Source organism: Mixophyes fleayi, chromosome 3, assembly GCF_038048845.1.
Source record: "Mixophyes fleayi isolate aMixFle1 chromosome 3, aMixFle1.hap1, whole genome shotgun sequence".
NCBI lineage: Eukaryota > Metazoa > Chordata > Amphibia > Anura > Limnodynastidae > Mixophyes > Mixophyes fleayi.
In genome coordinates, this window is record NC_134404.1 from 71,087,094 (window position 1) to 71,103,605 (window position 16,512).

A 16,512-nucleotide genomic window follows, 5' to 3' on the forward strand; every position below is an offset into this window, starting at 1 on the left:
TGGTTGATATACAAGGAGATACAGTTTTAGCGCACATTATACACAATAGCAACATACTAGGGGATCGGGACCTGGTGGGAGAACAAGTGTAACGTTTATTAAAGCTGGGGGACAAAAGGAGTGAAAACATTCAAACAAGTTCATACTTAATGTTAAACCAGGCACATTGTGTTTTGTCACTTTCCCCCACAGTACTCACCTTTCCAGTTTGCCTGGTAAGATCCAATTTGCCTGGTAAGATCTTCCCCTTCCCTAGACACAGATAGGGTGGCACCGTGTGGACTAGTGGAGGTGATAGCAGTAGAAAAGGACATGCTCCTTTTTACTTTATAAAAGTGAGCAACGTAAGTCTACATTCTGGTCTCAAATTGCTAGATCTCAGAGAAGAATTGGAAAGTGGAGTCAAAATAGAGAGTACTGAATCTTCACAAACCTGCAGCACCAAAATTAAGACAGAAATAAAAATAGTTATATATTAATACTTTAGTGCATAATTATAAAAACAAGCAGGTGACAAATTCTCTTTAACCATTAACAAACTGAACCTATATTATACCTGTACAAAAGCTACGGAAATACACAAATTAATTAGCAAAAATGATTTTAACTGTAATCTACAATACTGTAAATGCTGTAATGCTAGATATAATGGTAGTTACAGCTACCAATTAAATATGTTCTTAAAATATTTCAGTGTGTAAGTTTGTAGAGTATAGATTAAAACTGTACAAATGAGCCCATGAAATAAGTGGTAGTTCAATTGCTTTTAATTCTAAAATCATTCAGTTGTCAACTTGCTTGATAACTGAAGATTTGTTTTAAAGGTATAATGGGCAAATGTACATTGCAAGGTAAAGTGTAAAGATTGTTTGAGGTAGCTAGGGGGAGTGCTTAGGTTATATATAGAAGGAAGAGATGGAATGTTCTCAGATTTAGTTTACAAGTGACAACACACACCTTTTAGTGCTCTCTGCAGGAATCATTGGCAGCATGTCCGACAGACATGGAGGAAGCTCTAGTCCAACTACAAGCTATTGAGTGGAGAAGAGTGGCTTTTAGACTGAACTTTGAGGAATAAATATATGGGGGTGGTACTTGTCAAGCTAGGCCAGGTCACTCAACGTACACTAGGTCGGAATGTCTTAGTCCTTTGATATCGATGAAGGAATTACTAATGTCATTTTTATGTATTTGTTATAGGATATTAATGATGAGAAAATCATTTTAAAAAGTGTGTTTCTTGTGAAAAGCTTCACTGCCCCATCTCTCTGTGTGATACTAAGTTATGATAAAGAGTTGAGGGTCATGCAGCTTGTAGACAGAGTTTACAGAATGTTACAACTTGCACACAAACAATTGTTTTCTGCATTGTGCCTAGCTAAAAGAAAAGACCAGTTCTTCTATTTTCTATGTGGCCATAGTTAGGTAAAACCCCCATATGTATATTCATATCTTGTATTCTTTCCAGCACACCGGTTGTATTATAATTACAATACTAATATTTCTCAGTATTACCCCTAACCATATGTTGTACATTTATGTTCCATGTTAAATATATCGGCTGAAAAGTGTTAACCTACAAACCTAACACTATACACAATGGGCCTGAGTCATTAAGGAGAGCAAAGCATAAAAAAGGAGTAACATTTGCACCTGGGCAAAACCATGTTGCATTGGAGTGGGAGGTAAATTTAAAATGTGGGGCAGATTTATAGTTGGGGTAGGGCATGTCTTAGATCAACTTTAAATTTCAGTGTAATAATATAGCTAGCAAATATTTGTGTGCTAGATGAAAAAACAGCCAGTATTTATCTTATGTGCAAAATAATAAACTAATTTGCACCCCTTGTATTGTAACATGATTTATCCCAGAGAACATTTACTCCTTTGTCTGCCTTAATGACTCAGGCCCAATACCTTTAGTGGTACTAGTGGTTATACTATCTGAGATGCACCAAAAAGATATTTAAAATGTAAAATTGTATTGGTATACACTAAATTCATTTTATTCAGGGAAATAAAAATTTCACACAGTGTAATGGATATTGTGCAATAAAAACGGCAAAGTAACCTGCAGATGCCACATGTTGTCTGTCCGTCCAGATTATTACTATAGATACATTTTAGGACCTTTTCAGTATCAAGTCTCTGTTATTTTTGGCTCTGTCCTGTATTAATATGTGATCAGTTCAGTGTAATTCGGTTATTATATCCTAATTGTTGAGATTATAATTATTACCTATTCTATATCACGTTTGCCACTCCTATGTATTGACTAATACCTCACAGCATATTACCAATATTTATCAGTTGCTGAAAATTAAGGGTAAACAGGCAGTATTGGCAGACCATCCATATGTTGTCTTACTAAATTAATCATAGCTGGGGCATCAGCAAGAAAAAAGAGGGTTAGAGAATAGGGAACAGAGAGTTGTGATAAATGGAACATTTTCTAATTGGTCAAAGGTCTTAAGTGGAGTACCTCAAGGTTCCGTGCTGGGACCACTCCTTTTTAATATATTTATTAATGACCTTGGTGATGGTTTAGAGAGTAAAGTTTCTATTTTTGCAGATGACACTAAACTCTGTAAAGTAATAAAATCAGAGCAAGATGTAGCTTCTCTACAGAGGGACTTAAATAAACTGGAGGATTGGGCGGCTAAATGGAATATGAGGTTTAACACAGATAAATGTAAGGTTATGCATTCAGGGATCAAAAACAAGAACGCAATCTATAAATTAAATGGAATTAATTTGGGAGAATCTATAATGGAAAAGGATTTGGGAGTGCTCGTAGACAGTAGACTTAGCAATAGTGCTCAATGTCAAGCAGCAGCTGCAAGGGCAAACAAAGTATTGGCATGCATAAAAAGGGGCATAGATGCTAGGGAAGACAGTGTAATTTTGCCACTGTATAAATCGTTGGTAAGACCTCATCTTGAATATGCAGTACAGTTCTGGGCACCACTCTATAAAAAAGATAATTTGGAACTAGAAAGGGTTCAGAGAAGGGCGACAAAATTGATAAAGGGTATGGAGTCATTAAGTTATGAGGAAAGGTTAGCCAGTTTAGGCATGTTTACTTTAGAAAAGAGGCGTCTAAGGGGAGATATGATTACTATGTACAAATACATTAGGGGTCAATACAGAGAGCTTTCATGGGAACTTTTTACCCCAAGGACCATACACAGGACACGTGGTCATCCCCTAAGGTTAGAGGACAGGAAATTTCACAACCAGCAAAGGAAGGGGTTCTTTACAGTAAGGGCAGTCAAGATATGGAATTCATTGCCAGGGAAGGTTGTGATGGCAGATTCAATAGATATGTTTAAGAAAGGGTTAGACAAATTTTTAGCGGAAAGGTGTATCCAGGGATACGACCGTTAATTTAAAATAAAGGATAGTAGTGGATATAGGGTAAAAATTGGATTGTAATATTGAGTCTGGGGGGATTTTCAAAATTGAAACAGATGGGCGGTTGCCTACTCTGGATTAATTTCAAATATAAGTGCAGGATCGCAGGAGATCCAAAATAGGTTGAACTTGATGGACTGGTGTCTTTTTTCAACCTCATCAACTATGTTACTATGTTACGTTGGCTGCTCACTGATGGCCAAAGTCTTTTGGGCAAATGTGGGCTTTAATGCTCAAGTTGTGGTGGGGGTCAGCCTTTACAATGTGCTTCCAAATGGGGAGACTGGATAGGCACATGGATCCTGCAGGAAAAGGGCACAACCCTGGTGAGAATATATGATATGTGCAAATATATGAAATGACTTGATACAATATAGCAGTGATGCTAATGAATTAATTTCAGCTGTAGGAATCAATATGTAATCAGCCATTCAGAAAAGACTGCTGGTCATCATCATTGTTTATCTTTGTAGGTTAATGGGATGCAATTTGTGGCATGGTGGTTAGACACATTCAGTTGGAAGGAGGGGGGCATGCATTTTTAACAGATATGGAGTTCATCTGATGGAGATGGTCTAGACATATGATGCCTAATTCATCAAAGGACGTAAACAGCGATTTTGTGTGTACAATCTGTAACATCCCTCTGCACATGCCCAAAACTGGCTCATATGCCACAGAACACAGCCACAATTCATCTTTGGGCACAATGGATGCTTACTACAGCCTACAATTTAATTTATGGAAAGGGGCGGGGAAGGGCCGTTTGGCCGTAGTGAATGCACAGTAAGGGCATGCCAATCTGGAGTGTACGCAGCAGACGTCCAATTCAAACTCTGTGTACCTCAAAAATATTTGTTTCTCAGCCATATCTCTTGCTCCAGCTACAGGGGTAGTCTAAGTGCTGCTTACAAATGATGACAGCTGTGTATACATGCTATAACAGGTGTATCCAATCAGTAACATCTGTAAAAATGTATTTTATGTACAGTAGACATTAATAATATACTAATTAATGTATTGCATGGAAAGAAATTTGTTTTAATTAAAACTAGTTATTTTTTATTATAGATGATGTTAATTCAATATTTATTTATTTTTCTATGTATTCTTTTGATAATTTATATTACACATAGGTATTGGATGTATCCTGCAGTGTCTTATGTAGTAGAATAGAGCAGACCTACACCTGTATTCACCAACATACATATTTTCAGATCTGCTTCTTGTTGAATTCGGACATGACCCAAACTATGTGAGTGTTGAAACAAATGCACATTGCGCTTAGTATGCGTCCCTTGATAAATCAGGTCCATAATATTCTGGGATTCGGGGTAGACTGGAGAAAGTGTTTGGTTGCACAGATTTGAGAGGCCAAATCTACTGGCTGTGTGGCGATCCCGGAGGGTCTTTGGTTATGTGGGTTACTCCTTCTTTGTAAAGGGAGCTCGGTGGCATGAAAAACATACACCCAAGGGCAAGATCCCAAGGGGTTGATGGTGTTGGTGTGGCTGACCCTTTAACCAGACAAATAACGTCTGGGAGCAGTTCATGGTGGTGGTTAACGACCAACTTCCAGGGCCACCACACACTTGGGGCAGTTAGAGGTGAGTGAGAAATATTTATGTTAAGTAACATTAAGTTATAAAGGAGTTTTGGAACTTACATTTATGAGTATATATATATATATATATATATATATATATATATATATATATACAAACATGTGATGCTACTTTCTCCATTTAAATGCTGTGCCCAATTTGCATGCACGCAAGTTCTGGTGTTGGTTCTCAATGAGTTGCAGGTATGTCATCATGTGAGTGTTAGAGGAGAGAGGAATAGACGCTGCACATGTAAAAAAGTTTATTGAAAAAAAAATCAATAAAACAATAATTAATGTACAGATTGCTTTTGTTATTTTAGTACATGGAAAAAATTATTTTCTTTTAAAAATTTAAAGAATTTAAGAATTTCAAACTTGTGAGTCATAAGAGTCAGGTCATTGTCAACGAGAATATCATCAAATGCTATCACATTACACTGTACATATGATAAAATAAGAATGTTCATGACAATTCTTTCCTACAGCAGCCTACAATATATGCCGTCCATGCACTGGCAGGTTCTGTCACTCATACTGAGCATTGACAGACCAGGGGCTAAATTTATCAAGCTGCGGGTCTGAAAAATTGGAGATGTTGTCTGTAGCAACCAATCAGATTCTAGCTGTCATTTTGTAGAATGTACTAAATAAATGTGAACTAGAATCTGATGGTCAAGTGTTACCATCATTATCACCACAGATGAATGTGACAGCATAATATCTTATGTAATTTTATCTCATATCATATCATTAAAAAGTAAAAACTGTAGAACAAACAGGAGATAATTTATAATGTGCAAAACAGACAAAAACAGCACAACATCCGCTATGGCAGTGCTCTACCACTTGACTTGTACCACAACATATACATATATGGAGCAAGATGGCGATGTTTGTAGAGGAGCAGAGCTTTGTACAGGCGTTGGGAGGAGTTGAGGTAATGAGGGTAGTTGTACCTGTTTGGGTGAGCAGTGCAAAAATGAGCCACACACAATTAGGATAATAGGTACGGCGCTAACTATAAAACACTCTTAGGACAGCCAAATGACTCTCCACACATAATTAAAAAGTATAGTCCATAAGTCCCAAAACCGATGATTTCCTTTAGGATTGATTGAAAAGAATATCAAATGTTGGATTTCCGCAGTGCATATAATGGTGTATCCTTGTCTTCTTCCAAATATTCAGAAGAATATATCCAAGAACTTCTCTCTCACAAGATTGTGTATATGAAAAGGATCATAAAAAGAGAAAGCATCTTAGGACGATCTAAAACATATACCAAAGCACCATCCCCCAAAGGATATCAATGTGAGTGGTTCTATAGTTGTTTGTAACACCACGTGAATATAAACACCCACTCAGGGTATACACTTACACGAGGGAGTTATTCCAAATGTTGCCAATGTATATGTCAGAGATATATTATAACGTCTTTATGATGTATCACGTTATTGCTCTCGATGTATCAATTGGTCATAAATGGCAAACAGAAAAAATAAAGGCAATATGGTGCATTATCCCAATAAAAACATAGAATTTAATAACACCAATAAAACATTAAAACATACAAGTTGTTTCTCCTTCACATAGGAAATGAACAAACAGCGGGACACCACCTCTTTGAGGTTGGACTCTTACCCCGTTCAGAATGAAAACGGGGTAAGAGGAAGTCGGCAAGTATGTTATAAACATGGTGTGTGTCTCAGGCTGGTCCTCTTTAGCCAAGTGAGCTCAGTTGCCTGTCTGAACACGTGTAAACAGTTTTTGCTCTGGGCAGCCTCCGGTGTATAAACAAAATAACTGATTTATTTCCTTAAAACCCTGCACCATTTTAAAAAACAAAAAACAGCCCGTCGCCTTTCTGGTTCTTGGGAGGAACCAGTGTACCGTCAAGTTCAAAAAATGCAATAATGTAAAGAAATAGCAAGACAACTAAAAGAAAAATGAAAATGGGACAAATGAGACTTCTGTGTTTATTGTTAGAAAGCAAAAAGCCGAAGGTGCCAGCTTTCCAAAAATCATTCATTCTAATCATAGGAATGTTTTGCTATAAAGACTACTCACCAAAGGTGACTCAGTGGTCAAAGTGTGGGGTGTATACAGTGGTAAGCCGTATCACCACTTCTTCTACTGCCTTCATTGTAAAATTCCACTCTCTTACATTCCCTTTACTTTTTTCATACCGCCACTTGTACATTTTCACATGTGACTACCACCATAATATAGAGGTGCATGAAAGGAGGAGTAGAGACTGCCCTTGCAACTGCAACGGTAAATTACTGCCTGCCATGCCGACATTGTTTATGATTTTTTTGTTAACACACCTGGTGCTAACCTTACTATTAGGTGGTATTTTTCGCAGTTTTAAACCGCAGCACATCACGTTACTATCCAGTGGTTTGGAAGATGTAAAGTGAAATCGCCGGCGTAGTTCTGCGGTTTGTGAACTCCTACATTGCATGCTGTTTAGGCAAAACTCCATAAGTAGATGTTAAAGCAAAAACTCCCTTTCATTAAAGGGCCATGCACTTCTGATTGGCTGCCCATCTATTAAGTAGGTATTAAAAGATACCACTACACTATGGAAAATATTAGGGGCAGTATATTATTGTAAAAAAATATTTATTCATCTAAGGGGGCACTATTAGTTTTACTCATATAAATGGGGGCACTATTAGTTACAATTTTAGCTATAGGGGGCAATATATATTATTAAGGGGCACTATATATTATTAATATTTTTAAGGGCGCACAATATAGTATTAATATACTATATACATACTATATACATATCAAAGGGGGCACAATTTTTCTATTAATTCATATATATATATATATATATATATATATATATATATATATATAAAGACAGGGGGCACTATTATATTTTATTATTATACATATATAGGGCACTATATCTATATTATTTTCCTGGTACCCATTGCCAAAGGGTTTCAAGAGGGGCCCAATGCTATGTTGTCCTTTTTTTCAGCGGTTTTGCCAAACCACAGCTTAATCTTTTTTGCAGTTTGTATTTTTAATATGCTAAAAATTGAGATGACGATTTTGAAGGTGGCTTTTTGTAAAATCGCGTTTTTCTGCCGGTGTAGCCTATAGCAAATCGTGCGGGTTTGAAACGGTCAAAAACAGGCTGTTTTACAAAAAACTCTCTTTATTAAAATTTGCAATCATGTAAAACGCAATCAGAACCAACGGTTCAAGAAAAGAAAACAAGATCAGTGCACATTCGCTAAGTTTCTCTCATTGTCAGCTGATACTGGTTCTAAAGACATTATCCACACAATGCATGAAAGTAGGATATCACTGCTTGTTAGAAATGACCATTTATGCCTAAATCATCATCATCATCATCATCAACTATTTATATTTGGAGATATTTTGTATTTGAACCATGGACATGATAACAAACAACATGAATACATATCCCAGAAGCTGCATTAACTCTCCCAAATTGTTTCTGCTGTCAGTGACTTGGATCCCAGCATTGAATATACGAAAGATGAAATTCATCCAGCAAGATTTACTTTGGTAGTTGAGGGTGGAAGGAAACTGTGCATCTAGTAACAAATACAGAATGCCATCCCTTGCTTTATACTTGGTTATTAATGAAAGTTGCAGAAATCATAGTTGTACAAAATCTCATTAACGATGGCAGTGAAACAAAATGCCAGGCTAAATATTTTATCACACTTCCTGAGACACAATGGAACACTGATGTGTCTAGGCATGGCCTTAGTACATAGCATCAGGCAAAGTGGAACATACTACATGTGATGGCTCTGACTGAAGACGTTATGACTTAGCTAAAGTTCCTCAAGAATTCTAAGGAAAATGGCGAAGTTCCGCAAACCCTTCTGATTGGAAGATTTGAATCGATTTTAGTTCAAATTCTATTGTTCAACCGAAGATGAGAAGGAGGAGCAGCAAAACTACTCTTGGGGCTAGATTTACTAAGCTGCAGGTTTGAAAAAGTGGGGATGTTGCCTATAGCAACCAATCAGATTCTAGCTGTCATTTTGTAGAAAGCACTAAATAAATGAAAGCTAGAATCTGATTGGTTGCTATAGGCAACATCCCCACTTTTTCAAACCCGCAGCTTAGTAAATCTAGCCCTTGGAGTCATACACATATAGTACCAATAAACCTGGCTATGCAGATGTGTATGAGAACCTATTACATAAGCTAAAGTAAGCTTCATGTATGCAAACACCTGCAGTGTACAGGGTTGGAAGGCAACGGGCATAAGCAAGGCTTGTACTGGCGGTGGTAGTCCTTTAAACGACTACCTAAATTCCGACCTGCATTTGAATGACTGCACAATATCGATGCCTATAAGCCCTACAATAATAAAATGACTACTTACTTACCATATAAGAGACATTCTCGTCTCCGTTCTCCCGTACCCCACCCTGTACTGGTACAGATTATGCATAGACCTTTGTAATTACATTTTATATGAAATGTAAAGTATATTATGCCGTAAAATGTCTTAATCTAAGAGGAGAAAAATGTATAATTTCACTTCACATTACAGAATGTTACAGTTTATTTTAAAATAAATATTTTGTGAAAAGTACCAAATTACATTTTCTATCTTAGGAAGAGTTATTTCTTTTTGTGCCAAGAAAAACGTGCCTTGTTGTAAAGCATATAACTATAACAAGATGTGTTATAGTTGTTGCCATAATAAGTAAGTGGGATATTTTGGGCCATGTCTTCTGTTCCGGACTGTAATCTACAATGCTCGTAATCCTTCTCAGGATCGAATTTAATGTATGTGCAGTTAAATATGTTCTTTAAAATATTTCACAGTGTGTTTTCAAGCTTTAAATAGAAAAGTTCTTATGAAAGTACAAGGTAACTATAATCATTACAATTCCTTTAAAATGCAGAAGTTATAATTAGTTTGAATACCAAGTAAAGTCACTTTTGGAAATTTTCATAAATCCAAACCTCTGTGATAAAGAACTAAATGATATACAGTACCTTAAGTAATGGATATGTTTAATCTGCACAACACGTTGTATATTATATTCTTCAGAGAAAGCAGAGATTAAAAAGAAACAATTTTAGACTGTTCAACCTATTTAAATGTGTAGAAAGTTAAAGCTTGAATTCTTGGCTTTCTGGTCTCCTATGTAACAGTTAATCTGTATAGGCAGAGGTTAATTAATCTTTAACAACATGGCTAAAGTTGTCATTGCAAGCATAACTGACACACTGTGCCTTATCATTTGAGCTTTTTGGCCAATACTAGTCCCCCTGTGTAGAATATCTGGGAATAACTGTTGGTGTAGAACGGGGAAATTGCTAATAAAACTTTATTTTTTAATTATTTTTTTATAAAACTACACAGTGCACCTTTGTGCTTCATTTACTAAACATAAAGGGGCTGATTCATCTTCAGATGCAGCCCACACGCAACCTGCGTTTAAAAAACGAGCACAGAACTTGAGCATATTTCTGACCGGATTCAAATACAAGTGGATCTCAATTTACATTACCATTTGAATCTGGGTATAAGTAAGATCTGCCTAAACTTTACAGACAGAACACAGTAACCGATGCGCACATGTGTAATATAAAGACACATCAGAATGCATGCACAAAATAAAATATTTTATAAAATAAATGAACAACTCTTAAATCTATAATCATGAATAAAAATATTTTTTTCTTAATATTAAATACATAAATCAGGATGTTTTTAATGCATGCTGTGCTAGAAATGTGTTTTATAGTCCTTGCATACACATGTTCTGTGCTAGCTAATTTGTAAGACAAAGACTATGCCATAACACTCATCACTATCAGTCGGCACTTACATCTGTCCTGTAGCCAGGGGGGGGGCTGAGAAATTTTAGCCTGGGGGGCAAGACTCGACTCAGCAGCCTATTTTAAAGGAAAAAAATACAGGTGGCCCATTGACCCAGCCCAAGGTAGCCCACTCTCAGGCGCAGGCTGGGCTGGGGGGCAGGGGGGCAACTGCCCCCCGGCCAGTCTTATATTGGGCTAACTTGGGCTGTGTCACTGGCCCACCTGCATTTTTTTCCATTAAAATGTCAAGACTTGCCCCCCCAGGCTAAAATTTGCCAGCTCTCCCCTACCCACTATGGGACAGGCCCAGGGGGCAGATGCCCCCTTGCCCCCCAGACCAGCCTGCCCTTGCCTGTAGCTGGTGCAAATGATACGGTTAAAAACACGTACTAAAGAGAAACCCAGGATTTGCATTGTCCGCATCTGCTTTGGCTCGCCCTCGGCATGCTGTCCCTGTACATGGCTACATTTAACCCGGCCCTTCCCCCCACTTCTCTGCCCTTCAAGTGCACGCAGTTGGCATAATTGGCATAATGTCTGCTACTGAGCATGCAGAGAGCTATTACACACCAGATACGGCATTGTTTGGATTTCGCTGTTATTAGTTATTTCTCATTACTTTCATTTGAGGGAAGTTTATATAATCTTGTTTTAGTGTACAGGAGACATGTGACATCCTTTTAATAATCTTCTTCTAGTAATATTTACCTTATTGTGTTGAAGGATTGACCAATTGCAAAAGAAATATCTAATATAAATGACATAAGAGAGAAAGAGAAAAAATGTATGTCTAAGTTACAGCACAACTGACAGCCAGCAATTCAGCTTTATAAAAAAATACAGCAGCTCTGGAAAAGTTATTATACTTGGCAAAATGTACATTCATGAGAAGGCAAATAACAAATAGTGAAGAGGTGAAGTTTGAGGAAGTTCTTGAACGATTGGAGGTTGGGGAAGAGACTGGTCAGGCGGGCAGTAAGTTCCAAAGGTAGGGACCAGTGTGGGCGAAGTCCTGCAGACAGGAGCGTGAGGTGGTGATAGGAGAGGAGGAGAGACGACGGGCATCGGCAGAACGGAGAGGGCGTAGATAAATATCTGTGTTATCAGAACAGCTGTCTATACCAGGTAAATAAATAAGCCTACACTTATTCAAATGTAAAAAAGAAATATCAAGTTATCCAACTTTTATCCCCACATATTATTTTGCTAACGAACACATTAAATTAAGGAATAATCTAAATATTAGATAACAATGGAGCAGCGGCCCCTTGGTAGTTAAACAGAGACAGCCCCTGCAACTATCCTGCGAATGTGGGTGTATGATTTCCTTATTGTTACACTGCTGTGATGGGAAACGTTTCGAGGGAGGACACATTCTTCAGTCAGTTTTCCTGTCTCAATATCCCAGCAGAGGACAGTTGCAATGACCTCGTTCCTCTCGTCTCGACCACCCGTGATGAATATTTTATTACAACATGCAGCGATTCCACAGCTCGCTCTTTCATTGCTAAACTTTGTCATTAGGCACCAAGAGTCTTCTAAAGGGCTGTATGAATACATGGCTTTCATCGCTCCACCTACAAATGAATAAAATATACATTAGCATAATATGGTAATTCATGTGACCACTGCAGGAGGGGAGGCGTGGTGACGCCATTGTGTCACCATGTCACCATGGCGACATGGTAAGCTGCGGGTTTGAAAAAGTGGAGTTGTTGCCTATAGCAACCAATCAGATTCTAGTTATCATTTATTTAGTACATTCTACAAAATGACAGCTAGAATCTGATTGGTTACTATAGGCAACATCTACACTTTTTCAAGTCTGCAGTTTAGTAAATATACCGCTTAGAGTCTGGGGAGCCTTCTGTCACAGATTCCATGTGTTTCCAAGGCTGGATAACACTGTTATTAATATAAATACAAATGCATTTAATAGGGACCCTGATCTTGTCCAACATATCTAATAAAATATGAAGATTTAATGGGACAGACCCATTTTTTAAGGTGTTTGGGGTAATTAATAAGTAAATAAAAACATACTAGAGTCATAAATATAATGGATAATAGCATGTTACCATTCATTGGAACTCATCTAATCCTAAGGCAGATTGTTTAGGAACATCTCAGGGTCTCCTGGTTTCTGAACAAAATCTCAGGATCATTCAGCTCACAGTTCCTTTTTTCATAATTTTCCATAGTAAAGTGGCAGCTCAATGATGTGGTTGTAAAAGTTATAACCCAAAACAGAAATATCTGTTTAAAGCATAGATCTACCTTGAATTGCAAAATTGTAAAAAAGAAAAAACCCCACACCATTTTGCCCCTCCCCCCTTAACTACACTGTGAGGGTCAAGGAGAGTTTTGTTTGGAAGACTGCAGCAGTTCGCTATGTCCAGTCTGCCTTCTACACCACTTTGAGATACTGAGACAATGGTTCTAGTGCAATCAAGGAGAACAACAGCAGTCTGAAACTGGTAGGAGGTGTGGCCTACTTAAGATCAGGCCCTGGTTTGTGGGGGCCTATTTCTTTAGGAAACAGCTCAGTGGAAGGAAGCTCTAGATGAGGGCTCCCACAGTTCAGGCAAGGGGACTCAAATAGGATGGGGTTAACTTTTTAAAATTTTGGAATTAATTGACTTGTGTGAAATTTTATATACGTTTAATTCAATAATATTGTACATCCTAATCTTAGGATCAGCTTCAAGAGATATTGATTTTTCGCTTAAGACCATTATGAATACATATAGTTATGAATGTATGCATTACATTAGGTATGTTATTTAATGCTTGCCACGCCCACCTCGATTATAGGCTGTAGTTTTGTTAAAAAAAATAAGTCATTATCAACTTAACTTCTTTTATAATTAATAATACTTTGCTAGTAAAATAGTCACTTATTCTCATATTTTCTCCTTAACTATAGTATGGACCATCCTGCCGTGTTTCCATCTTTCCTGTCCAGAGATAGGTAGATGGTTATGCGATACCATAAAACTAGATAATTTGGTGATGATACAAAGACGATTCATGTAATGTATAACGTGATGTATCATGTAGTCATGTTTTCTGACTGTATCGAAGTACTTACCAACAACATAGATCTGATCATGGAAGGTTACGGCATTAATACATTTTGCTTCGACTGGCATCGGGGATTTTAAGCTCCATTTGTTAGTAGTTGGGTCATAACACTGAGTTTTATCTGTGGCCAGCTTTCCATTGGGTCCACCCCCAATAACGTATAGCTTGTCCTTGTGACTAGCTGCAGCGAATGAACTTACGCTGATCACCAATGGAGCCACCTGTACAAACACAATGAAAGTGGACAACAATTACACTGCAGTGCAGTGTTACATCATCAAAAACAAGGGTGTACTCAGATTTACTATCGTGATTATTATTTGTTTACTTAAAGTGCCGATTCACACTTACAATTTTCATAGGTATTGTCGAGTGCATGAAAATGCAATATGTTTTTGATGCACATTTACATGCACTGATGATTTGGATTGAAGTCAACGGAATGCGTAAAAAAAAATGCAAATTGTTAAAAGGGCATCAGAAAGTGCTATGGAAATAATAATCAATGTGTTTTCACGTTTCAAAATTGCATGGAAACTGGATGAGTGTTCAGGTGTGAAACCAGCATTAATCAATCATTAAACTGATGTTACTCTTTCCGTATTTAAAGATTAACAAAAATTACGTGGGTTTCAGAACTCTTCAGTCCAACCATTATAAGAGAACCAAGAAGTCAGAACTTATAACAGGTGGTTTGAATCTAAAGTACTTTCTGAATCACATTTTCTGGTATATAATATTGCTACAAAATAAATCTGCACGTTTACCAGCACCGCCTGATGTAAATGTTAATGACTCAATTGCATCAGAGTGACACAGTTAATTATTAGAGTTTGTTTGCTGTACCCAGCAGTGATTGCCATGCAAAGGCCTTCGGATGACTATAAATCTGTATGCTCAAACCACTCATGCACGAATAGCAAACAGCACCAATGATAATCATAGGATCTATAAAACCAATAAATCTTGGATAGATTGCACACTACGAGGCTGTGGTTAGATTTGTTTATATCATCTCTTAAATGCCCCCACTGTCTTGTCCCTCTCACACCAGGACTTTTTTCCAATTCAAAGCAGTCTGAGCTCCTGTTTAGAAACCATAACTTAGATTCTACTTTATGCATTTACCATGTTGAATTCATACCTGCCAAAACGTCAGATTTTCAGGGGTAGGAATGATTTGTCATTACTACTGGCCTGATTTAGAGTTAGACACAAGTGTATTTGCTTAATATAATTAAGTATCTCACGCAAAGTTTGTCGCACTGAGCAACTGGTGGTGGGGACCAATCGCCATTTTCAAAGCGTGTAAAATGATATAATACATGTTTATTTTTATATGGACACACAAAAAATATAACCAATAAACTAACAATTAATCAAGCTCATTAATTAGATGGTAAAAATCAATTACTCCATCAACTAAGGAAATATTTTCCATTATACATCCGACATATATGCTTTTAATTTATAACACAATAAACTTCGATACCTGATGCATTAAACCATTCGAAGTGATTAATCCATTAAAACATTTGAAACACCTACACAGCCATATTGTGGGCTAAATCTGTCATTATATGAATCCACCAATCAGACATATGTTTGTATTTTGGGAATAGCTTTGGTGGTAAAAGGCTAACACAGCAAAAGTAACAAGCTGACACATTTTTTAAACACAGAATAAAAATCTCACAACATGAAACTGAGATGAGAATTCAGCCACACGACTTACCAGGGCCAGATTTACAATGGGCCTGATGGGGCTGCAGCCCCAGGCCTCCTCACAGAAATAGGCCCAGGCCAGCCAAGAGTGAAAAAAAAAATTATTTTTTTTTGTGAGGGCACCTGGCGTAGGGAGGGTGGGGAGGCTGCGCCTGCAGAGGCTGTGGGTGACTCATGCTGTGTGACTCGTGCTATACCAACTTACACCCAGTCCCAGACAGAGGTCAGTGGCATTTAACACAACAGGTAGGAACAATTTATTTTTAACAGGGGATATGTGACAACAGGGAATATGTGAAAACAGACCCAACAAGTGATATGTGACAACAGGGGATATGTGACAACAGCGGATATGTGACAACAGGCCCAACAGGGGATATGTGACAACAGGGGATATGTGACAACAGCGGATATGTGACAACAGGCCCAACAGGGGATATGTGACAACAGGGGATATGTGACAACAGCGGATATGTGACAACAGCGGATATGTGACAACAGGCCCAACAGGGGATATGTGACAACAGCGGATATGTGACAACAGCGGATATGTGACAACAGGCCCAACAGGGGATATGTGACAACAGGGGATATGTGACAACAGCGGATATGTGACAACAGGCCCAACAGGGGATATGTGACAACAGGGGATATGTGACAACAGGGGATATGTGACAACAGCGGATATGTGACAAAAGGCCCAACAGGGGATATGTGACAACAGTGGATATGTGACAACAGGCCCAACAGGGGATATGTGACAACAAGCCCAACAGGGGATATGTGACAACAGCGGATATGTGACAACAGGCCTAACAGGGGATATGTGACAACAGGGGATA

The 16,512-nt window shown here is 37.8% G+C and overlaps 1 protein-coding gene across 1 annotated transcript in view; it reads right to left on the reverse strand.

Moving 5' to 3' along the window:
* Positions 1-11,673: 11,673 nt before the first annotated feature.
* KLHL6 (kelch like family member 6) overlaps positions 11,674-16,512 on the reverse strand; it is a 41,299-nt gene continuing 36,460 nt past the window's right edge. The window contains exons 6-7 of the mRNA XM_075201704.1: positions 13,953-14,166; positions 11,674-12,438 (exon numbers count right to left, since the gene is read on the reverse strand). Coding sequence (XP_075057805.1) covers positions 12,137-12,438; positions 13,953-14,166 — 516 coding nt within the window. The 3' untranslated portion in view covers positions 11,674-12,136. The remainder of the gene's footprint in view (positions 12,439-13,952; positions 14,167-16,512) is intronic.